General features: G+C 36.2%; 2 protein-coding genes across 2 annotated transcripts in view; one reads left to right on the forward strand and one right to left on the reverse strand.

Moving 5' to 3' along the window:
- The window catches only part of LOC126354811 (ferritin heavy chain-like), a 94,728-nt gene that overhangs the window by 9,058 nt on the left and 59,305 nt on the right, over nt 1–26,365 (reverse strand). The window contains exons 3-4 of the mRNA XM_050004745.1: nt 25,870–26,094; nt 1,903–1,989 (exon numbers count right to left, since the gene is read on the reverse strand). Of these exons, the coding sequence (XP_049860702.1) occupies nt 1,903–1,989; nt 25,870–26,094 (312 nt within the window). The remainder of the gene's footprint in view (nt 1–1,902; nt 1,990–25,869; nt 26,095–26,365) is intronic.
- Nucleotides 13,044–21,153, forward strand: LOC126354810 (uncharacterized). Its single transcript, XM_050004744.1, has 2 exons — nt 13,044–14,376; nt 20,586–21,153. Exons 1-2 carry the CDS (start codon nt 13,495–13,497, stop codon nt 20,607–20,609), a joined length of 906 nt encoding a protein of 301 aa, XP_049860701.1. The 5' UTR covers nt 13,044–13,494; the 3' UTR covers nt 20,610–21,153.

Genomic DNA, 26,365 nt, shown 5'->3' on the forward strand with positions numbered 1-26,365 from the left:
TGAAAGAAATTTAATGAACTTCACTTAATACTCACGTGGAAAGCTTCAACTTTTTTATTATTCAGAATCAGTTGCAACTTCCTGTACAATGTAAGTAGCTTTTCTAAATCATTTTGTAGTTTGTCTTCATTTCTATGAGAGGGTAAACAATGGCTTCAATAAACAATGCGAGAGGGCTCCTCAGATAATCTCCTAAATAATATATGCACATCAAGAACAACATAGCATTTACTTTACTTCCTTGGGGAATGCCATATAAAATTTCTGTTTCAGTAGATGAGCTCCTGTTAATTAGCATGTAGTGTGATCTTTCCAAAAGGAAATCATAAATAGCACAACACAGCTGATATGATATTCTATATGCTTTCAGTTTGAGTAGAAGCCAGTTTTGAAAAAACAGTGCCAGAAACAGTCTACCAGTATGGAATCAACTTGAAGAGTAGTAGCAGCAGCAGCAGCAGCAGTAGTAGTTGCCATTGCTATTGTTTTTGTTGTTGATACGCATTTCTCATCCATGTCCAGAAGAGGATTTCTCTAGAGTTTTCCAATTATTTTATTTTCACTGTGATTATAATTATATCTTCCAGTCCAGTCTGTTCTCTGGTCAAGAAGTTTGTTTTCTTGCCCCTCTATAATTCTCAATATGCCTTTTCCATTGCTCAGTGAAAAACCCTCAGCTTATGTCTCACTCCTGTATGTGTAAGCTGATAATACTCACTGACTAAACTTCCTCTTTCACACACACTGGAATCTTAAAGCCTATTTACTTTACCAAAAGCACTCAAGGCTACTTTTATTCTTCTATTTATTTCTTTTGCAGTCCATCTGCTCATTGTATTCAATTGTCCTAATTACAAAAAATCATTAACTGCTTTTATAATTACAATGTTATGTGTACAGTTTACTTTTAATGTGTTCATGTTACATTATTTTAGTACGTGTGAATCACAGAGTCTGGGATCAACATCAACAGCTTCAATGTTGATCATATGCCAGCAGAGCTCTCAAGTCTACAGGAAATATATACATTTAGTAATGAGTCTCTCTTTGTATCACATGTAATATGTTTAGTTCTCAGTGTGGCAGATTTTGATTCACCATACTTTCTGCATTTCAGACTGATTAATTTCCCATCCATGTTTGTTCCCCATAAGACAATCGATCAAATTTATTACCTTATAGGTATTTATAATATAGAATGAATGTTTGTATTGGGCATTGGGATCTATCCTGGTTGGCTCCCACAATCATCACTAAGAAGTAATTAAGTTCTTTCCCCCAACTGTTAATAGACCTACCTCCTGCAGACTTTCATTATCATATGCATGCCATTTCAGCAAGTAGAAGTATCATCTGCAGTTTGACCAGTGGTGATTATGAAATGAATTTAATTAGTTGTGCAGTATAAGACTGAATTAATCAACTATTTATACAGTATCTGTGGACTCCAAAGGTGCACACACAAAGAAAATAAAACATTTGAGGTGCATTATTGCATGCACCAATAATGTAGCAAAGACAGTAAGCAAATGGATGCATGGGAGAGGGAGAGAGAGAAGAAGAGAGAGTTTTTTGAAGCAATTTGACAAATTCCTGTACAGACAGAAGCACAACATTCATTATTTAATACCAATTCTCCAGGAACACTAATCATTTTGATTAAATAAGTAAATATTGTTACTGAATTGTGAGTTTCTTAACTGCTTTCAAAACTCACATTTTAAAATGTAACATGGCAAAACTTTTTTCCAGAAAAAGAAAAAAAAATGGTAATGGAGTTAAATGTAAATGAATGTGTAGCTTTCAGAAAACTGCACTATTCAAGTTTTTTGCTTTAGTAAGATACTCTTCAGTGATGAAAGTTGTATTCAGTTGACATATAAATGAAAGTTGCATACCAACCTGCTGGGTCAAAAATGTTCCATCAATAAAATCACAGAGATGGTAATCGTTGTGCTTATCCCCAACTTGATGCAGTTGCTTTAGTTTCTGCAAAAGGACAAAGCAATACATATTTGTTCTTTCTGCACAAGTGCAATCTTTGGCTGTATAAATTACAAATACAAAATGTAATACAATGTACTCAGTATAATTAAATGTTCTTTAAATATGTAACTCAGATTGAAAGTGTCAAACATACTTAGTTAGAGGCAAAAAAAAAAAAAAAAAAAAAAAAAAAAAAAAAAAAAAAAAAAAAAAAAAAAAAAAAAACTGAGTTTGCAGCATTGCTTTCTGAAATGAACGGAGTTGTTTGATTTTGAGCTGGACAAATAGTTTAAATGAGAGTCTCAAGTGATTACCCAGTTACCATTGATGCTTATTCCTTGACCTCCACTATCAGGTAGACAAGCATAGTGTCCTCCTTAAAAAGTCAAGTATGTGTTTGACATAGAAAGTGGCTACTCAGCTATTTTTTATTTTATTAATTTTATTTTTTAGATGAGAACAGCCCCTCCACAGGCCTGATCAACTATTAAATGCTGTATTCAGGGAGAGGGGTAGATGAGCTGCATTGACCAGAAAGTGGAAAAGCCAGTACAGTATCTGTGAACTACAGGGGCATTCACTGAAAGGTCCTACCATCAGTATTAATTATTAACAGCAATAATGCCCAAGTAGTCCTAGGAGCAATTTTGTTGAAACCAAAACTGAACAGCTAAAAAATCTTAAATTCTTGTTAGAATAAATACTGCATGGATAAGCTGGACCTCAAAAAATATATATTGCAAGGATAAGCTAGACCTCAACAGTGGCAATGTATTTGCTACTGTGTTAAATGTTGGACACAATGCAATAGAGATTGACTTGAAATATTTATTGACATCATCAACATTACAATCATCAGCTTGTACTTATGCATTTATATAGATCACTTATAACAGATCAGCACATCACCTACACTATGACTAATTTGGCAGAGTGGCAACAGATTACAATACACTTTCATATAATAACTGTTTAGTTTGCATATGTGGATACAAAATAGCTAATTACATGCAATTTTCTATTTGATAAATCACACAGACTTCCTGTATACAATTTTCAGCCAGAATATTATGACCACCAACCTGCTACTGATAAAAATCCATTCAGGTGATAGCAACATCACTTTGTGAGGAATGGCTGCTAGTCAACAACACATACGGTGCACGAAGTATCAGTGAGCATGCTGCCCATGTGTAGAATGGAGAAGGTGTACGATCTATATGAGTTTGACTGAGAGCAGATTGTGATGACCGGATGCCCAACTTGTTGGGTCTTCGAAGTGTGCTGTTGTGGTGAGTCTCTTCAACACATGGTGAAACCACATCCAGATGTCATGGGGATGGGCAGTCACCCCTCATTACAGATGTTGGATGTCGTAGGCTGTGCAGAATGGTAAAACTGGACAGGCAAAACTAACACCAGACTTTAATGCTGGGCAGAGTACAAGTGTGTCTGAACACAAATTGTACCAAACATTCCTAACAATGGGCCTCTGCAGATGACAACCCATGCATGTGCCAATGTTGCATGTGCCAATGTTAACACCACAACTTCAGCAATTATGACTGATATGGGGCCCATGCTATCAGCACTGGACATTGGTGCAGTGGCAGAGCACTGCATGGTCTAATGAATACTGATAACTTCTTCACTGTGCCAATGGGAGGGCATGGATCCATCATCTTCCAGGGGAGTAGTTCCTTGATACCTGTACTGTGGTACAGACAAGGTGGCAGCAGCTCCATTATGCTATGGTGAACATTCACATGGGCATCCTTGGGTCCAGTGGAGCTCTTTCAAAGCACCATGATGACCAAGGAATATTGTACACTGGTTGCAGACCATGTACACCCCTTTATGACAATCACATTTCCCAATGGCAGTGGCATTTTTCAACAAGATAATGTGTGCCATGCCACAAGGCCAGAAGTGTGATGGAGTGGTTCATGGAACACAGTGGCATGTTCCAATTGATGTGCTGTCCCCCCAACTCCCCAGATCTGAATCCAATCAGACACATCTGAGATGTGATTGAACATAGCATTAGAGCTCATCAGCTCCCCTCCCAGAATTTAGGGGAACGAAGCGACTTCTATCTGCAGATGTGGTGCCAACTCCCTCCAGCAAAAGACCAAGGCCTCCTTACTTCCATGCCACAATGAGTCACCACTGTTATCCATGCCAAAGGTGGACAAACTGGCTGTTACGTAGGTGATCATAGTGTTCAGGCAATCAGTGTATTTTGATATCTCACTAAGGCTGACTATATATGCTTTAACAGGAAACAAACTACATGGTACTGATGTAATGAAAACTATTCTTCAACTATCAACATAGTGATGTTGGCTGTTTAGCTATCAGGTGCTGACTGACTAAAGCATTATCTCACATATCTACTTACAGACATACATAAGAATAAAAATCAAAATTTGTTACTATAGCTTTAACATAACATGAAAGGGAGCAAAATCAGTGGACATGAAATTATAGTAATTAAAACAGCAAGTCTATTTCACTATGAAATGGATAAGGGGAAAAAATGGCAAAATTATAGGAAGTATCCTGTGAAAGTAATTTCTGCTTCTGCAAGGATATGCAGAGCTTGGCAAAAAAGGCTAATAAATGAAATTTTCTAACTTGAATAATTAGCATACTAACAAGTTCTTCTAATAAAAGCAAACATTTTTGAAAAGAAAAAAAAAACAACATCTGGGCTACAAAATAATGGTAATGAATTTTGTAAATTACTTTTATTTAAGATTCGAACATTCTGGAAGATGTGCACTTGGGTAATTTTTGAAACAGGGAGTTTTGGAAAAAGTTAATTGTGTTTTGAAAAGAGGAAAATGAGGGTTGTCCAATGAAGTATATCAATTTAGAAATCAACAACTATTTCTTCATTGAAATTTCAACTCCATGTGTTCCTTACAAATCTCAAATTGTGGATATCTCTTTGCAAAAATTACTTCCAGGTAAGTTAACTAGCCTTTTGTCATCAGCAGTTAGAAAATTACACTGTGAATGATAACATTGTGTGAATTCCTGCTTGAATATAAAAGTATCTATTTTGTATAACTGTCCTATGTAAAACTTTTATCCATTGTGGATGTGGAACACTGCAAACAGGATTGTTCCACCTTGCTCTGTTACCACATGGAAATATTGAATGTGTATTTCCTAATCATGTTATGATAATAGGGGGAGATTTCAACTTAGTTGCTGTAGAGTGGGAGATTTTCATAATTAGAATGGATTACAGAGAGTTTTCTGAAAGGTACCTTGAGGAGTTGTTTAGAGAACTAACTGATGAGGATAATGTCTTAAACTCATAGTAATTAATAGACATTAATTGCTTGAATCAGTTAAAACAGAGAAAGGTACGACTTATCAGGAAGGGACTGTTATCAGGAGGGGGTGGATGATGATGATGTTGTGTATATGGAAGATGTAACATCAGAAAACTGTAGCAAAATGGGGGAAGAGCTGCAGCAGAAGCATGCAGTATTTTCGGTTACACAATTGGTTAAAGGTTACTGAGAACAGTCACAATAATTAAATATACAGAGATATACACACATGTGGGAAAAATATATCTAACAACAAAGATTGTGTAACTTACCAAACAAAAGCGTTGGTATGTTGATAAACACACAAACAAACACAAACACACATACAAAATTCAAGCTTTCACAACCCACGGTTGCTTCATCAGGAAAGAGGGAAGGAGAGCGAAAGACGAAAGGATGTGGGTTTTAAGGGAGAGGTTAATGAGTCATTCCAATCCCGGCAGCGGAAAGACTTACCTTAGGGGAAAAAGGGACTGGTATAACCACAGAAAGAATCCTACATATGAGGCAGCTTCAAACAAGTGCAAGTCAAAGGTGACATGAATAATTGCTATCAGAATCATATGAAATGGAAATCTTTTGAAAGAAAGGACAGGACTGCAGGAAATAAGGGTACTGGAAGATAAGCTGGAGAATGACTCAGAGGTTTGTCCTCAATAACGAAAAGCTACTTCAAAACTCATATTGATTGGGGGGAAAGTGAATGAATCAAAGGCATCACAAGAACTGACAGGAAAAAGTAACACATGATACAGTGATGGGAATAAAATTAGAAAAGAGAATATTAAGCAAGTAATGGAGAGTAAATGATTAACTAAAGGAAATAAAAGACAGAAAGGAAAGTCACAAAATACAGTAGAGATATGAAAGATGAACGTAAAATAAATGTGCTATCATTGAACATTATAAGTACTTGCTGAGCATAGAAGGCTGTGTTTCAGCAACCAGTCGTTGTAAAATGAGTAAACAGGAAAATGAAGTTTCAACATTTGCTAAAACTGGATTAGCATATTAATTTTTAAACATAAGTCTCATTTTGTATATCTTTACCTTACTGTCTGTGGAAATGAAGTAACCACATGTAATATGACAACAATATGCAGAAATATATCTTAATGTGTACACCCTAAAATTTCCACAACATTTGCAGGTATCAAAATGTAAATAATAATTCAATACGTAAATAGCAGAATACCTTTCTATATGATTAACAATCAAAATGCTTTTATTTAACAAGATATAAACCAACTGTAATTTTTAAAGTGAAAGATTGTGCTTCATGCCATCACACAATAAATCTTGAAAAGAGTAGTTCACTAATACCAGAATCAGTTTTATATTCACTGCTGCATAAGGGCCTCCTCTAGATTTTAAGAAGCATTGTGCTCTTCAGATATATGCTTTTGTCATCTACCCACTTTCCATTAAATCATCACCTAGTCTTTTCAGACAGTAGCACTCAAAAGTATTTTGTAAAAAGCATTTGTTAAAACTACTTAAATATAAGTGTGCCATAGAAAAAAACTACCAGTGGATAAATAAAAAGTATGAAATTATAATCCATTTAGTGCAAAACTGCATTTAGTTTAAACAAAGTTGTCTTTCATCAAAACAGAAATAGCAATTCTACTGGCTCATAGTTCCAGTAAAACAAAATTATTTTGGAATCTAAAGAACACATCAGTATTTAGTTGCATACCCATGGGATTTGATCACAGGTGGACATCTGTTTGGAATTGAATCCACAAGCTTTTGCAATAGGCCAAGTGAGAATTTGATCATTTATGCAATAAGGCACAGCAAATTGATTCTAGTTTGAGTGGCTTTTATTATTAACACATCAATCCAGTGCATCCCAGAGGTATTCAGTTGGATTCAGATCCGGCTCTGGCTTGTCCACTCCTAAAGTTTGATTTTTTTATCTAAAAAGAATTTTTTTTAAGTGGCTGGAGTTGTGTTTTGAATCACTGTCCTCCTGAAATATCCAATTATGTGGCATATTCTGTCTCCCACGTGGAACCATATTCTTTTCTACTTTGACGCTGTAAAAAAAATGTGTTTTGGCATGCTTCTAGTTATCTCTGCATATAAACAAATATTGCCTGAATGCCTAACTAAATATAGTTAATGAATACTGTACCACCACAGCAAATTACAAAATATGTTCGAGCCAAAGGTATATATAATTACATTGTTGCTGTGTGATCATGCTCATTTGCTAGATATGTAGCCACAAGGCATGAAGCTCTTGATTGAGTGATACAGTTGTCCTGTTGTGACTGCATGCAAACAGTACTGACCTCATAACACCAATTGCAAGACACTTCTGAGCACTACTGTACCTCTTGCAACTTCTCCAGTCCATCTACCATCCATTCACCAGACAACATGTCCTACAAAACTCTGTTTTATTTTCATTATGACCATAATTACATCCTCCACTTCAGTTAATTCCCAGTTACTTTGGTGTTTCTCTGTCTCTCTTAGTAAGCCCCAAAATCTCACTCTCCCTGTCTTGTTCAGCAGTCCTGGGTGTACACTGCACGGGGCAGGGATTGTTACACAACAGGTGAAGCTGTGCACCTAAAATGTAATCATCCATAAATACATATAGCTATTAGTCTCTGCTGGGGTAATTTGTATGAATGTTAAATGTTCTATGTTTATTTCATAATAAATTTATGTATTAAGAAGTGTAGTGAAATTTGAGTAACATAATGCAGGATGGGCAAGAAAGAATAAAGTAATTGTTTTGATGAGTGACTGCTGTTCCAGTTCATGAAATGTGTGAAAATAAAAATAATTGTAACAAAGAACTATAATAGTACGTATGGGAATAATTGCGTACAAAATTGGGTAAAGCAATTGGTTGAAGTATTTGAATGTTATGAAAAGTGTTTGTAAATGAATGATGGTAAGAGATATGGATATTAAATTGAATGGTGTATTGTGTCATGTGATGAAATGCAAGACAGAGATGCATAAGGTATATGGATATTAAATTCAATGGTGCATTGTGTCATGTGATGAAATGCAGGACAGAGATGCAAGACAGAGATCATTGTGTTCTGTTGTAAGGTGGCTATAATTTCGCACCTTACAAGCACTCATCCACATACTTTGCCATGAACTACAATCACAATTAGGTATCATTTGATAGGTTGTACATCGTATATATGAATATTTAAAGGAGACTGACATTGTCTTGTATGCCTTGTAAATAATTGTTAATGCTTATTACATGAAAGGTAATGGAGTGTCTTTATTAACAGAATGGCATAATGAATGATTGCTTATACAAGTAGAGGTTGGAACACCAGTGAAGATGAAACAGCAGTCAGAACTCAAGCTCTGGGTGGAAGGCCCCCACAGGTGTTGGTCCTACTTAAAAACAGGAAGTATCTAGATGGATGTTGTGGCACCTGAGCTCTGGAGCACAATAGGGAGCCAGCCAGCCAGAATTGTAGCAAGACTGGAAGGATAACCGGGAACTCTACAAATCTTGGATACAGGTGAGAGGAACAAAGAAGCAGCACCTCGGAATCCATGCAGGCTGGGTTATTTCCAAGGATTTTTCCTCAGAAGTGTACCATTGTACAAGTATAGGTTTCTCCTCACAAACTTTCCACGTTGGATGACAAAAAACTAAACTATGGTTGGTCAGCATTTGGAAGAATCTGTAGAGAGGGAGAATATGCCATGGTTTTGGGAATTTGATTCATTTTCACAATTAAGAGGGTTGGGAGCCAGGCCTTGCTGGGAAGCCAGTGGTGGAGAGATGAGGGCTTCCGTTGTGAGCGCCCGTGTGTGACGGTCACTTAGTATAAGCTTTAGTGGTACAGATGGACTTGCTGTCTTTGCTCTTAGGAGAGTTTATAGTTTGAACAGTTAGGCACTGTACTGTTGCAAACCTATACAATTCTGGAGTTCACCTCCGGGGTGGAAGCCGTCTTTGTATATGCAGTGTTCATTAATTGAGAGCACTTCTTCTGCCTATACTTATGTTGAGACATTACTTGAACTCCGTTCTTGTGGCTGGGAGTTCACGTTTCTCATCTGTAGAACACAGAGAGGAGAAGACACTATTACAGTATATTAGTCAGAGGACCGCCTTGTGCCGTCCTAGTGTTTGAAAGCGTTTATTTGTGGCTGGGGTTTTTCCATCATCGCAGATGAGTACGAGAACCATCACTTCAATGCACCGGATGCAGTACATATGGTGATATCTCAAATTGCTTTGGCTTATTAGGGCTATAAATCTAAACAGCTGTGATCATGTTAGTTGATCATGTTAGATTATTTTCACTGAGGCTCCACAACAGAGTAGATCATCTTTGAAAGTAGTGTCTTCTAGTGTCTGGTACATAGATGATGTTAGTCATTTCACATTAGTGATATTAGACCAAGCAGTCATAATAAGGGGAAGAGTTGGGAAATTGATTAACAGTTTTAGTTAGGAAATATAGACAACTGTACTTAAAGGGTTTATTTTAATCTGTAATAAATGTTTATCATTTAGTAGTATTAGTTGCCTTAATCATTCATTTATGTTTAGATTGTAATTTATATGTTAAAAAGTGCATTAAGAGATCCTAAGGTCTGCTTCAGGGGGTAGTTAGACAGTGCCAAATCATCATTTTAGCATTTATTATTTTCCGTTGTTCACATTCATTTTTACACCCGCCTGGAGCAGCATCTTGGACTGTTTGGAGGGAGTCATGAGGATAAGCTGGGCTAGAACAGCCAGGGACCACATGTGTTTGAGTTCCTAGGTAGGAATACACCTATGGGATTGTTGAGAAGTTAGTCTTCAGTTTATCAGTTTGTGAGCTGAAAATTTGAATTGTGAACATAGTGCAACATATAGTGGTTGTGATGTAGGTACCTGTTTATTTGCCTGCAATTGCTTTACTAGAACTATTTCTGATTCTAATTGAACCATTGTGTATGGTATATGTAAGATCATTATTCATAGCAAAGCAATTTTCTATGAATAAAGCAACAGCATAATCCAAACATGTGCTAAACATACATTAATACCCAGAGAAATCATATCATTAATTCCTTGTTTCATTACTTAATTTACTCTTGTCTTGGACATCAGTATTTCACTGACTGATCTCCAGTAGTTACCACTAATCATAGGTAATGTTGCAGGGCAACAGCAGCTGCTGCCCCCCACAAATAAATGATGTGCACAAACTGAACTCGCATCCTGCCCAGCCACATAGATAAATGAATCAATTCATAATCAGTCTGAAGAAAGCTGGAATACGTAAAAAATAATGAGTGATAGCAAGTGTGCCCAGAACAATTTGTCATGAAATCTCGAATCTATTTTGCCATTCATCATGAAACTAATAATTCTGGGTAAGTTATTGTGAGAAGTCCTGTTTTTGAATGGTTTTCACATTTAAATATATTACTAACCAACAATGATGTATTGAAAAGAGCACATTTAAAAATAGAATTTCCCCATTATGAGGCTGTTTAGTTCATTAACAAATACTGTTGTCTAGTAATTTCTAAATACTAATGTATGTTGAAATTAACAAGAACTCAAAGTTGTAATGTAACGGACTACTGAAGAGTGCGATACCACCCTTATAGTCGCATCTGCCCTTGCATCAGTGCTCCAATTTCATTTCTATGATTTTTTTTACTTAATATTATTGTATGTAGTATTTAATTTTGCCCAAATCTTTTTTATTATATTATTCTATAACGTGAACTTTATTTGTTTATTTCTGGAGACTATGTTGGCACCAGTGTGAGCCAAAGACATTCGTGTATGAAAGGTAGAGAATCGGACGTTGTTAAGGTGACTGTTGGAGTGAGTTAGTTGGACTATTGTGGGGAGAGCGTGGTTTTGTGAGGTGGTCCGTTGATGGGAGTACGGAAGGAAGTCTGTCATCTTATATAGAGAGTATCTATAAATAGTATGTGATATGAAGATGGAAATTATTGTGAAAAAGTTAAATTAATAAAAATGAAGAATTAATTGTAAAACAAAAAGCGAGTACCAGTTTTCATTAGCACACAAAGACCCGGACCTAATATTAACAATGTTAGATGAATGGAACGCACCATGGCGAGAATCAAGACAATGAGACCAAATTCAGCATCTAAAGGTAAGGTATTTTAATTAGTTTTAGTATTCTGTGATGTATCATTCTTTTGTCTGAATATTAAGCTTAACATCGTCTGTTGTAGATACAGACCACCCAAGCTGGCGGGGTGTCGTCAATTGATCATCATAATCTCAGGGTTTGAAATAGCATTTAAATGAGTTGAAATTTTGTCGCTTGATATTTGATTTTAACCCTGGACGAAAGAGGGTACTTTACAATTGGGGGCTCTTGTCCGGGATCCATTGCATTATTGGACTGATACTCGTTTTATGTTAACAGGTATGGACTTATAATGTATTATAAAGAAGAGGAGCACGATCTAAATGAAAGGAAATATAATCTACTGACAAATGGAAGTAACAACCCAACAAGAATAAGAAAAGTAAATAATAACGGACGTGGGACCACGCGGAAAAACGAGATAAGTACACCTATTAAGTTATTTGTATTGTTGACATTTTGGGCGTTTTGTCGGAGCAAGAGTTTCTTAATTCGATTAAAAATGACCGAGACAGACGAGTTGGAACAAAATCAGTAGGGGCATAAAAAGTCTATCGAAAGTGTTCAAGCAAGTGCTAGTACAGAAACGGCAGGTAAAAAATCGGAAGGAAAGGTTGAAGAATTAGATATGTCCGCTGTGTTGCAATTACTGTTAACACAGAATGCTGAACAATTCGATACTTTGAACAAACGGTTTAGTTGTTTGAATAAGCAATGTTCTGAACAATTTAGTTTCTTGAATAATGTAATTACAGAAAACGCGAAAAGTATGGAAAAGAAAGTGTCTGATTTAGAAGAGAAGCTTTTAAAAGAAAATAGCCAATTGGCTAAGGAATTCTTTAATGAATGTTCAACTATCAGATCGGAAATGAAAGAGACGAAAACCAGTTTGGAGGAGCGGTCAGACGAAATTGAAGATAGGGTAGACAATTGGAAGATAAACTCAATAAAGTCGAATTAACAATCAAACGAGAAGTGGAAGAAACTGCGAAGTATTTTGAATCGTTTTCGAGTGAGAGAAAAATTAAAGATAGGGAAATGATTACCAGAATTGACTTACATACGAAAAATGTCGATGACAAATTGTCATTGTTCGAAAACAAGGTAGCAGAAAAAGTGAAAATTATTGAATATAATGTAGATTCTTGTAACAATGTAATTAAAGACAATGAGCATGAGGTAGTTTGACTACAGAAACAATTAAATGAAATTCGGGATAATTTAGCTATGAAATCGGTAGCGACTTCATTTAACGGATTTTGGCCAGGTACAAACGTGCGTAATTTTCCGGGAGACGGAAAATTACACCCAGTTGATTTCATTATGAACTGTCGTGACAATTTTTGTTTGAAATGAGTAACACTGTAAAGATCAAATTTGTTAAAAAATTCTTAGATGGAGAAGCATTGTCATAGGCTAATCTAACCGCCAGTTCTGATTTAACCTATAGCCAATTGGAAAAAAGTGTTTTGAACAAATTTTTCTCAGCGTCTGTTCAGGCCAAAATCAAAAGCGATTTTCTTAATGGGGCTAATTATAAAGAATGTGATGGTACAATGAGGGAATTTCGCGAGAAACAACTAAGAAAGTTGGCACATTTAGACAGACCTTTCGATGAACTAACGCAAATAGATGCTCTAAAAAGGAGGTTACCAAATAGAGTTCAGTGGGACTTGGTATATGGGCCAGATGATTCAGTTGAACAATTTTTGAATTACGTGGAGAAATTGGATCGTGCATTAGAAAGAGCAAAGATTTAATGGACATCATTATGAACAAAATCATGGAGGGTGGAACCAAAATTCTAATAATGGGAATAATGGTAGGCGAAATAATCATAATGGGAATAATCAGCAGGATCGTCAAGGTAATTTTCAGGGAGATTTCAATAGAGGAGAGAATAGCAACTGGCGTCAACATGAGAATAAGGGAGGTAATTATTATGGTGGGAACATAAATAGACAATGGGAAAATCCAGATAGAAGACAAGATGGGAATGGGCAAGGCCAGTTAAACTAAGAGCCGTCCCAATGAGGGCCTGTCAGTTTGAGACTAACATATATAATGCTAGAAATCAGACTAAGTGGAATCAGAATAGGTATGGGCAAAATGATTACAGAAAAAGACATAGTAATAACATGACAAGAGCACCAGAAATTGATAAGAGACCTTTTGATAAACAGTTTTGGCAGCAAGTCAGTGAGAAGGCTATGAGCACAGATAATTCTAGACACATTAGTAATGAAGATTCAGAGGTTAGTGGGGAGATAATGAATAATTTGTTTAGGGAGGAAGAAAGTGATGTGAGGGGGGATGTAGGTGGTTGTTCCTATGTTAATAATAGTTATGATACCTTCGGAATAAATGCATTAATGTATTCTGATGAAATTGCAGTAAATAGAGATCTGAGTGATGTAAAAATTTCTGTGGGTGAGAATGTCAATCAAGTACTGAATAATAAGGTTGTAGAATTAGAAGAAGTAGAGTGTGATGTTGATGTGAGAAGTTGTGCTGAAGTAGCTAAGGTTAGGGAAGTTGAGTCAAATGGTGAGATGTTAAATGATGCTGAGGAAGAGGCAGTTGATGATAGTGATGATATGGAATATAGAAGTGAGATAAGAGTATTTGTTGTGATTAAGAATGATGCAGATGTAGTTATGAAGGAGGAGGGTAATAGTGTTAGAGAAAATAATCATTCAGTACAAGAGGATCAGGCTGCAGTCACGTGGGTTAATACATCACCAGTAATCGAGGGGATAGACAGGGATGACATTAATATTGCGAATGAAGAGAAGGTAATTATTAACTTAGGAAACCAGGGACAAGAGTTCATTTGTAGATTGTGGGACAGCCTTAATGAGGCTAATAAACATAATATGTTTTGGATACAATTGTTATCCATCTGCGAGAAGGTATATCCTATTTGGTGGGAAAAAGCAAAAACAGGTATAAAATGTAAAGAATTGCCTATGATTACTGATAATAATAATGTGTCTAATTATGTTTGTGTTGAGAATCCTAGTTGGCTTCTGCACAATGTGCAGACTGAAAATAGTTTAGCTTATGTCAAACAAAATGAAGATCTGAATTTTAAAAGCGTAGAAGATGACTTGATGCATGAAGATGTTGGTGAGCAGGAGAGTGAAATTGTAGGAAGCCCATACAGGCAAATTTGTATTAATGATTGGACAGGTTATTGTTTGATTGATACTGGAAGCCCGATATCAGGAATCAGTGAAAAATTGAGGGATAGGATAAATAAAAACCATTAATTTGCAGAATTACCAGTAGTTGGGGTTAAAATTAGGGGAGCGACAGGAAGATTCAGTATAACAGTAAAATGTCAAATTATTTTGTCTTTCAAAGTTGGAGATGTGGTCATTGATCAGGGTTGTCTTGTCACCTGAGTGAGGACATAATTCTAGGTATGGATTGGATAGTAAAAGTGGATATGGGATTTAATTGGAAAAACAAAACTGTCAAATTTAGGGAAACAACAGATAAAAATAAGTTGTATACAGAGAGCTTCATTGAGAAGAATAGTAATAGTCATAATCAGATCAGGGGGGGTGGGGGTGGATTATTTAGATGATGGGAGATGCACTGATCCTTTTGAAAAACAGACTTCTATTGATGACAAAGATTATCAAAGCATAGTAGAAAATAAGATTGCTGAAGCAGAGAGTTTAACTAGGGAACAACAATCTGATCTCATGGTACTTTTATGGGAATATTCTGATGTATTTAGTGACAGACCAGGCAGAGAGAAAAGGTTATGAATGTAAACTTGTACTCAAACCGCATGATCCATTGTTCATTAAACCTTATGGGATTCCATTAAGCAGGAGGAAAGCTGTAGAGAGGGAGTTGGAAAAGATGCAGACTTGGGGGGTTATTCAGAGGTGTAACAGCGAATATAATAATCCTATCATAGCCATTGCCGAGAAGGATAATAGTGTAAGACTTGTCCTAGATTCTAGGTTCCTCCATAAATTATTATGTAGGGAAACTGATCATCCTGAAAACATTGATGAATTACTACACAAGTTTGATCATGTAAAGTTTATGTCTAGTCTCAATCTGACCTCTGGATTTCATCAAATACCATTAGAAGGGAATCTCAGAAATACACAGCATTCTTATATCATGGAAAATGTTATACCTTTAGTGTAGTACCATTTGGGCTGAATGTATCTGTTGCAGAGTTTATCAGAGCTTTAGATTATGTGTTGGGAAAGGAATTGTTACATAAATTAACTATATATGTAGATGATATTTTGGAATCCAGTAAAAGTTGGGAAGAACACATAGGGTTACTTAAGGAAATTTGTGAGGAGTTTAGAAAAGGAGGAATGTCACTGAAGTTATCGAAATGTAAATTTGCAGTGAAACTATTAAAATTTTTGGGGCACATTATATCTGACAATGGAATTATGCCAGATGATGAGAAAATTGAAGCAATTGCAAAGTTTCCATCACCTAGGAATAAGAAACAGCTAAAGTCATTTCTCGGACTGTGTGGATTCTATAGGAAGTATTGTGCTACTTAGGCTCTTAATGCTCCTTGTTTAGGGAATTTGCTTAAAAAGAATACTATATGGGATTGGAATAAAGATTGTCAGATTGCTTTTGAAGAGATTAAACACCAGTTGGCAAATAGTAAAATCTTATGTAGGCCAGATTTTGGGTTGCCTTTCTGTATTATGACTGACAGTAGTAACTATGGTTTAGGGGCACACCTTTTCCAAGTGAGAAGTCAGAATGGGGTGTAAGAACATAGATCTATTGCTTTTGCCAGCAGGACATTGCAGAAACACGAGAGGCAGTACACCATTACAGGAAAGGAACTATTAGCCATTCATTGGGCTTTCTCCAAATTTAAGAATTATTTATTGGGTCACGTGGTGATAATCTTTTCAGATCATAAAGCACTATCCTACTTACAAGAATGTAAATTATACCATAGTAGAATCACGAGATGGGCACTTTTTCTTCAGCAGTTTAACTACACCATCAAATATATTAAAGGTGATGAAAATTGCATAGCAGATGCTCTTTCAAGGCATCCTTTGCGAGAATCCATTGGTGACAATGGTGATGAAGGAGGGAATGAATTTAAAATTATGTATTTAAAAGGGATAAATGAGGAGAAAGATGTCGTGAAAATCTGCAGTGACATTAGACGGTTTCAGAATCATGATGAAGAGTGGAAACTGGTGAAAAGTTATATTGGAAAGAAGGGAAAAGAAAAAGTAGGGCAGTATTACAAAGTTCATAGGGGAATATTATTTCGGAGGATGAAGGAAGATAGTGAGGTATGGAAGTTATGTTGGCCATATGAATTTCTCAAATTGCTTGTAAAATATACCCATGAAAGTTATGGTCATTGTGGGGCAGCAAAATGTATACAAAAGATTCAAGAAAACATTTACTTTTACAATATGGTGAGGACTGTGAGGAAAATCTTGTCCACTAGTGACTTGTGTCAGAGAGTCAAGGTAACCAATCAAACGAGTAGAGGTCAGATGCAAAATATACTTCCAAAACAGCAGCTTGATGTTGTAGCAATTGACTTGTATGGGCAACTGCCAACCACTAGAGGAGGGTTTATGTATGTTTTTGTAGTGGTGGACTTATTTTCCAAATTTATTAAGTTGTACCCATTGAGGAATGCTACTAGCAAAAACATTATTTCATGTTTTACCCGTGACTATTTTAAATATGTAGGTGTACCCAAGGTAATTCTTAGTGACAACGGATCACAGTTTACATCCAAAAGTTGGGAAACATTTATATATAGCCACATACTTATTTCAGCTTATCACCCATCCAGCAACCCAGCCGAAAGATACATGCGTGAAATTGGGAGATTATTTAGAACTTACTGTCATACTGACCACAACACTTGGATACATTACATTAGCAAACTTGAAGATGTGATGAATAGCTTACAGCACAGTTCAACAGGATTCTCTCCACATGAGATACTTTATGATAAAAAGCCACCAAATCTTATTAGTGAATTGATTGAGTTTTCAGCATGTAACAGCTTGTCAAAAGAAGAAAGAGAGGAGATTGTAAGGAACAACATGAAAAAGCAAGGGGAAATTAGGAAAAGTAGACATGATAAGAGGGGGAAAATGTGCGAGTTTAATGTGGGAGATTTAGTCCTAGTGAAAACAGTAGAAAAGTCAAAATCATTGTGTGGGGAACTTAAGAAATTCTTTGATATTTATATAGGACCATTTGTGATATCTGATAACCCACATCCAAATGCCTATAGGTTGATCTATCCTGAATCTAGAAAACTGTTTGGTCTACATAACATCACGGAGTTGAAGCATTATAAAAGTCCAAGCTAAGTTTACAGTGTCACAATTTTGGAAACTTGGGACTCTGTCTTGATCTGTATCTTTGCTGTTTAATCTTGCATTTTGCTTTGTATATATTTATGGTTACTACAATGAATATCTTATGCTCTTGCCTTGCACGATGAGTGCAAAACTTAAATGTTTCTTTATACTCATGTGATTTGAAAATATAGATTTTTAATCTTAGTATCATTGTGTTAGTGTAAGTTGATGAGGCCATACTTCATCTGTTTGAATATGGCTATGTTGTGCTCAAAAGAGCTTATTCATGTGAACATTATGCTCAATATCTTTGTTATTGATATTTATTATACACAGTGTAAACTGTTTGTAACATTTTGTTACTGAAGATCCTTTATGAACCAGACTTTATGGGTAACTGACCAACACACTCTTATGCTAAGTATTTGTGTTGGGGAGAGAAGTTTTCATGTTCCTATTCTTGTTTACGCTTATGGAGTTTTAACTTTTGTATCATCATTTTTATTGCATAACTTTGTCTTGTCCAATAACTATGGACTTTTAACGCAGTATTGGGCCATGTTGCTTCAAGACAGATCACTAGTCTTATCTTGTTTGAAAACATGTGCACTGTGCACATAAGTAGATACCTGGACAGACATTTACTCTTGAACCAGCGAAACAATTATCATTTCTGTGAGAAACTTACCTGAACTATAGTTTCAGAACACTTATATATGCTTTACATTGTTTTTCTTGTTGAGGCATAACTCACAAAATATGAGTACTTAAGTATAATAATTTGTACCATTGCCTGTTGTGAGGCTTATCTACTATTACCTCAAGTATATGTGGATTTAATAGGATACCATACCCTTTAGAAATGTACATTTTGATTTACTGATACCTAACATAAAAACACAATGGTAGGATTGGAGAGAAATAACAGTAGATGAGATTTTTCAGTAGTAAACTTTTATTCGTGAATCCTTTTTATGTAATATTTAAATTTTTTTATGCCTTGCGTTATTACTTAGTCAAAATTCTGGAGGTGTGACGTTTGTTCTGTACCACTGAGACATCTCATTCGAAACTTACCTTGCCACTGACAATGTTGTGTCTGTAATACACAAACACTTAGGTAATTCTGTCAAGATTTGATTCTGAGATCTATGAAATAACTGTGACAGCAGTCTATATATGATAAAACTGTACACTCTAAATGACATTAGAAATCTGGAATTAATCACTTACTGAAGATATACATTGAAACTGCAGATATCAAAATGCTGACTATTTCACTTACTTATGCACAAAGCTATGAAACTTTGGTTTTGTTGTGTGGTCAGCTCAGTAGGGGTTAATGAAATTGGGATTAGACGTCATGTCTTATGACATAGGCAACTACACTAACCACAAATTTACACTTGTGAAGTGACTTACATGCTACGATATGGATATGTGACTACGAGAAGTTATGACCACAGTAACCTGGCTTTAGTACAAACTATGTGAGTTGAAGTATGAGGATGAAAAAGTGCAATTAATCTTGAGTGAACCAGCGTTCATACTCTAATAGTGATGTTGATCCTGTTTTGCCACAGTTGTGTATACTATGTGGTTCTCATGGAGACACATAGACACCGTGCACCCTGGTACTGGTTGGACTTCTGCACACTGTTTAGTCTTGCGTCCTGTGCATATGGCCAAGATTGATTGAAGGCTGGGTATTGGTGGCAGAAGGTGGATGATTCTGCAATATAATTAACTAATCTACATGTTTTATGTGACAAAGGAACTGGGTATGGAGAGAGGACTACACACTGTACATAGATGTGCACTTTACATGATTACACATTGCCTATGCCATGAGTAGAGGGAATTTTCATATATATATATGTATTTATATTTTCTTTGAATTTTAGGATTAGAAGTGTGTTTGCTATTTTATTATCTTATATTGAAAAACTGACCTGACCAAGCAGTTGCTAGCTTCTGTTCTGATCAGTTGAGAAAACAACAACACTTTTATGTGGATGGAGCTCTGTATCTCCGCAGATTTATGTTTTACTGACTAACTCTGAAAGAAATAGATCTTGTATAGACACAGAATATGAGATAAGGGTAGGTTGGATGAGTGTCAGCATGGAATGGATTAGGATTAGAGGATAAAGTACATGCAGGAACTGACAAACACAAAACTTTGTGTAGTATTTACATGTATTCACCTTATTACTATTTAATTTATATTTGTGAGAATAGTATTTTCCCACTACATTTGACGGGGTTTACAGATTCCATTGCAATGCCACCTTTGAATTTGTACATTTGAATTATTTTATACATATGTACAAGTGAAGAATGATACCACTGATGATGGCTGGGTTAACATGATCCCATTGCACTGCCATTTCTAAACTCTCACTTTTTAGCTATTTTACATTACATTACGGAAAACTTATTGATATGAACATGCTGAGACGGCTTATTTAACTGAGATTGTTCAAATGATACTCTTTACATAAAAAAAAATTATTAGCCACATATTTCTCAGTAGATGTCTGAACTAAATTGAAAATAACCTTTTTAGCTGATGTTAAAACCAAGTCGATGTAAGACCACATTTATCTCTTTTATGTCTTACTTTTAGTATCTAATATATTTGTACAATCATTATATAAATATATAAGTGAACTCTGGTAATCAAACCCAGTATGGTAGGGAAGAGACATCCTGGGTGAGATACCAATGTATTTATATGTGACTAATTAAGTGTTGTATGATTTCAGGAAAATTACCATGATATAATTTGACAGATGAGGCGATTAAGGGGCCAAATTCGAGAGGAGAAGACCAGCAAAAAGAGACGAGAAGACAACTATTGAAGATTTCAAAAAAAAGTTGTTCATTGCTTTGCGTATCTGTCGAGATCTCTTGCAAGATACTTTTGCATGAAATCTCAGGGGTGTATAATGTAACGAACTACGGAAGAGTGCGATACCACCCTTATAGTCGCATCTGCCCTTGCAGGGTCAGTGCTCCAATTTCATTTCTATGATTTTTTATTTAATATTATTGTGTGTAGTATTTAATTTTGCCCAAATCTTTTTTTATTATATTATTCTATAATGTGAACTTTATTTGTTTATTTCTGGAGAATATGTTGGCACCAGTGTGAGCCAAAGATATTCGTGTGTGAAAGGTAGAGAGTCGGACGTTGTTAAGGTGACTGTTGGAGTGAGTTAGTTGGACTGTTGTGGGGAGAGTGTGGTTTTGTGAGGTGGACTGTTGATGGGAGTATGGAAGGAAGTCTGTCATCTTATATAGAGAGTATCTATAAATAGTATGTGATATGAAGATGGAAATTATTGTGAAAAAGTTAGATTAATAAAAATAAAGAATCAATTGTAAAACAAAAAGCGAGTACCAGTTTTCATTAGCACACAAAGACCCGGACCTAATATTAACAATGTTAGATGGATGGAACGCACCATGGCGAGAATCAAGACAATTCAGCATCTAAAGGTAAGGTATTCTAATTAGTTTTAGTATTCTGTGATGTATCATTCTTTTGTCTAGATATTAAGCTTAACATCGTCTGTTGTAGATACAGATCACCCAAGCTGGCGGGGTGTCGTCAATTGATCATCATAATCTCATGGTTTGAAATAGCATTTAAATGAATTGAAATTTTGTCGCTTGATATTTGATTTTCACCCCGGACGAAAGAGGGTACATTACAAAGTGCAGGAATGAAAAATAAAGATGAACATCTACAGCCACATAAATACTCCACATACAGTGCGTGGTGGAGGATACCTTATACCAATGCGGGTCATTCCTTTTTCTGCTCCATGCACAAATGAAGCAAATGAAAAACTACTATATAGCTTCCATACAAGCCCTTATTTATCTTCTCTTGTCTTCATGGTCATTATTAGAGATGTATGTTGGTGGCAGCAGAATCATACATCCCATATAAAACAGTGTTATCAGCACACAGTTGCAGATTGCTGCTCACCCCCTCTCTCTCTCTCTCTCAGCATGCTAATGTATGCAGAGGACAAGAGTGGTCGCATCACAATTCCCTGGTGCATTCCTGATGATACCTTATATCCAATGAATGATCTCCATCCAGGACAACATACTGAGTTCTATTACTTCAAAAGTCTTTGAGTCACTCACATACAAGGGTGGTTTGAAAAGTTCTTGTTACAGAATAGAAAAAAGTACTTACATCATTGAAACTTTTTTATTTTTCAATGTAGTCTCCTTGTAGACTAATGCACTTGGTCAAATAATTTTCCAGTGCATAGATCCCATCTCAAAGATGTGTTTCCTCCAGGCCTGCTGAATAGTTGTCAACTCTGACTGTCAATTCTTTGTTTGAAGTGAATCTTCATACACCAAGAAAAATTTTCAGTTTTAGGAAGAGGTGGAAGTGTGATGGAGCCATATCATGTGAATAAGGCCAGTAAGGCAACAACTCAGACCTTAGTTCGTGTAATTTTGCCAGGGCGACAGCACATGTGTGCGGGCGTGCATTGTCTTCATGGAAGATGACTTTCTTCTTTGCTAAACCTGGATTTTATTCACATATCTTTTGTTGAAATTTGTCCAGAACATTAGCATAGTATTCTCCAGTAATTTCTTGCCCAGTAGGGAGATAATCTACAAACAGAATCACCTTCACATCCCTGACCTTTTCTGTCGAAGGAATTGTCTTCGCTTTCTTTGGTAACAGAGAAGCAGCATGTTTCCAATGCTTTGAATGTTGTTTTGTCTCTGGGTTATAGTAGTGCATCCAAGTTTCATCTGTGGTCACAAGCCAATGCAAAAAAATCTTGTCTGTTCCTCCTCAAATGGGCCAACATTGTTCCGATATGTCCATTCTCATGTGTTTTTGATCCAGTGTCGAGAGTCGCAGCATCCATCTTACAGATAATTTTTTCTTTTCTAATTCTTCAGTTAAAATGTGATATATCCTTTCAGATGACATCTGGCAAGCATGAGCAATTTCACGCAATTTCAATTGGTGATCCTCCATCACCATTTTGTGCACTTTTGCAATGATTACTGGAGTAGTGACACAACTTGGCCGACCAGTGCATGGACCATCATCTAAGCTCTTCCGACCAAATTAAAATTTGGCCACTTGGTAACAGTTGAATATGAAGGAGCAGAGTCCTCCAGTGTATTCTGGAAATCAGCATGAATGTCTTTTGCTTTCATACCTTTTTTATGAAGTACTTAATCACTGCTTGAATCTCGATTTTTTCCACCTTCGCAAATCACAACACAGGAACAACAACAGAGCCACGTCTCCACCACAGCTCTCTTCCAAGAGTACTGACATGGCACATTTATACAGGGAACAGTCCAATGAATATCATGTGAACAACACTGACCTCTCATGGTGATCCTGAGAACTTCTCAAACCACCCTAATATCTGAAAACCTATTCCATTTGCTTGGACCTTTGTTAACAGTTTGGAGTGTAGCACTATGTCAAAAGCTTTACAAAAATTTAGGATCATGGAATTTGCTTGTTGCTCTTCTTTCGTGGTTCAGAGGACATTGTGCAAGAAGAGACAGGTTGATTTGTGGGTAAGAAAATTATTACAATCAAAATTAAAATATGTTCTGTATGTAATAATAAATAAAATGGAAGAAGAGTGTCTATTTGCCATTTGCCAAAAAACAGAATGCAAATAGAAATATTTATCATTTATTCATGATGATGGTGGTTTTAAAATAGGGCATAATATTATGATGATACCACAAGTGTTTCATTCAGAAGACTCTTTATGATGAAGGAGGAAATTATAGGTTAGAGGGCAATGTCTTATATGCAGGATAGCATTGAATGATTTCATTTTGTCTGAGTGACGTGGTGGAAGTACGTCATGATCTCTAACATCGATCAGTTGTAGAATTTTGGAACACTTATTATGTTCAAGTATAATGACTTTTCTGTAGACTAGAAATCTACTCTGTAGGAATCAGCATGGGTTTAGAAAAAGATGATTGTGTGAAACCCAGTTCGCTCTATTTGTCCATGAGTTTCAGAGGGTCATAGACACGGGTTCACAGGTAGATGCCATGTTTCTTGACTTCCGCAAGGCATTCGATACAGTTCTCCACAGTCATTTAATGAATAAAGTAAGAGCATACAGACTATCAGACCAATTGTGTGATTGGATTGAAGAGTTCCTAGATAACAGAATGCAGCATGTCATTCTCAATGGAGAGAAGTCTTCCAAAGTAAGAGTGATTTCAGGTATGCCGCAGGGGAGTGTCGTAGGACCGTTGCTATTCACAATATACATAAATGACCTGGTGGATGACATCGGAAATTCACTGAGGCTTTTTGCGGATGATGCTGTGGTATATTGAGAGGTTGTAACAATGAAAAATTGTACTCAAATGCAGGAGGATCTGCAGCGAATTGACGCATGGTGCAGGGAATGGCAATTGAATCTCAATGTAGACAAGTGTAATGTGCTGCAAATACACAGAAAGATAGATCCCTTATCATTTAGCTACAAACTAGCAGGTCAGAAACTGGAAGCAGTTAATTCCATAAATTATCTGGGAGTACGCATTAGGAGTGATTTAAAATTGAATGATCATATAAAGTTGATCGTCGGTAAAGCAGATGCCAGACTGAGATTCATTGGAAGAATCCTAAGGAAATGCAATCCAAAAACAAAGGAAGTAGGTTACAGTACGCTTGTTCGCCCACTGCTTGAATACTGTGGTGGTGGTGGTTAGTGTTTAACGTCCCGTCGACAACGAGGTCATTAGAGACGGAGCGCAAGCTCTGGTTAGGGAAGGATTGGGAAGGAAATCGGCCGTGCCCTTTCAAAGGAACCATCCCAGCATTTGCCTGAAACGATTTAGGGAAATCACGGAAAACCTAAATTGGGATGGGCGGAGACGACTGCTCAGCAGTGTGGGATCCGTACCAGATAGGTTTGATAGCAGAGATAGAGAAGATCCAATGGAGAGCAGCGCACTTTGTTACAGGATCATTTAGTAATCGTGAAAGCGTTACGGAGATTATAGATAAACTCCTGTGGAAGACTGCAGGAGAGACGTTCAGTAGCTCGGTACGAGCTTTTGTTGAAGTTTCGAGAACATACCTTCACCGAAGAGTCAAGCAGCTCCCTCCTACGTATATCTCGCAAAGAGACCATGAGGATAAAATCAGAGATTATAGCCCACACAGAAGCATACCGACAATCCTTCTTTCCACAAACAATACGAGACTGGAATAGAAGGGAGAACCGATAGAGGTACTCAGGGTACCCTCCGCCACACACCATCAGGTGGCTTGCAGAGTGTGGATGTAGATGTAGATGTACATCATTTAACTTTCAGGAGTGGCATACACATTAGCAAGACTAAAATTCATTACAATAAATAAGGAAAAATGTAAGTATCTACAAATGGTTGTGTTGTAGGACCATCATTGACCATGAGGTAACAAGAGCATTTACTCTGTCTTTTCTGCTCCATATTTAATGTTTTATTCTAATAAATTAAGAAACAATTCTAAAAATTAGACTTTTTTAGTTTTGTTTATGTTTCTGTCAGACCTTTTCAGCTGTCCCAATTTTAGAATTGTTAAATGTCACTCCTCTTGAATCTCCTACAGTCACTCATTCATAATGTTGCAACATTCAAGCTCAGAGGAAAATTATCATCAATGTGGGACAAGCCAAAGAATATATTAAGAGTAATAAGCAGCTGTGATGAACTGCCTTTCTTTGCTACAGCATTTACTAATTAACATCTCTGCGCTATACCATTTACTGATCAGCATATATAAAAAGAGAGGAACTTCTGCTGTTACATCAGTTTGATCTTTAAATAAAAATATATGGACACTTTCTGAAGGCATAAATGTACACTAACTTTAATAAAGTAAAATTTTTGCTAATTTTTTTCAATTTCTTAGATTTCTAAATTTCAAAGGTTTTTCATTCAGAATCCTGAAAAAGAAGGCAAACTACTTAGAAATATGAGTTAAACAAATTTATGTTTATTTGTATGTAAATAGTTTGTCACCTTTGTAACTGACATCTCAAGCTCTAGAGCATTCTGCAATGCATTCAGTGGGGAGCACCAGTCAATGACTTTTGGAGCTCTAATATCTTGAAGCTCAACAATACCTCCTCTGCAGTTAGCATAATCAATTAACAAAGTAGCATGCTCTTCTTCCTCTCTCACTTGTTTTAGGAAAAATTTTCTGCATCCTGGAAGCTCAATGGAACTGCGGCCAAAATAACATGCCTATAAACAAATAAAATAGTACATGTTGTGCACAAAACACCTGTGTCTGAATGCTATGTGTAAGCAGTTACATATACACGCACATACTTGCCTCCTTCGCTGCCCCTACATAAACAAAAATTAATAAATTTTTCATTCATTCAGTCACATAGATAAAAGCTTCAGGAACAACTTTCAGGATTGTGAAATGTGATATATGCGTTAAGCTACTGTAACCTAACTGTTCTTACTCGAGCTATGTTTAACATAGTAAAATTCAAAGAACTTCTGA

The sequence above is a fragment of the Schistocerca gregaria genome, chromosome 3 (assembly GCF_023897955.1).
Source record: "Schistocerca gregaria isolate iqSchGreg1 chromosome 3, iqSchGreg1.2, whole genome shotgun sequence".
Taxonomy (NCBI): domain Eukaryota; kingdom Metazoa; phylum Arthropoda; class Insecta; order Orthoptera; family Acrididae; genus Schistocerca; species Schistocerca gregaria.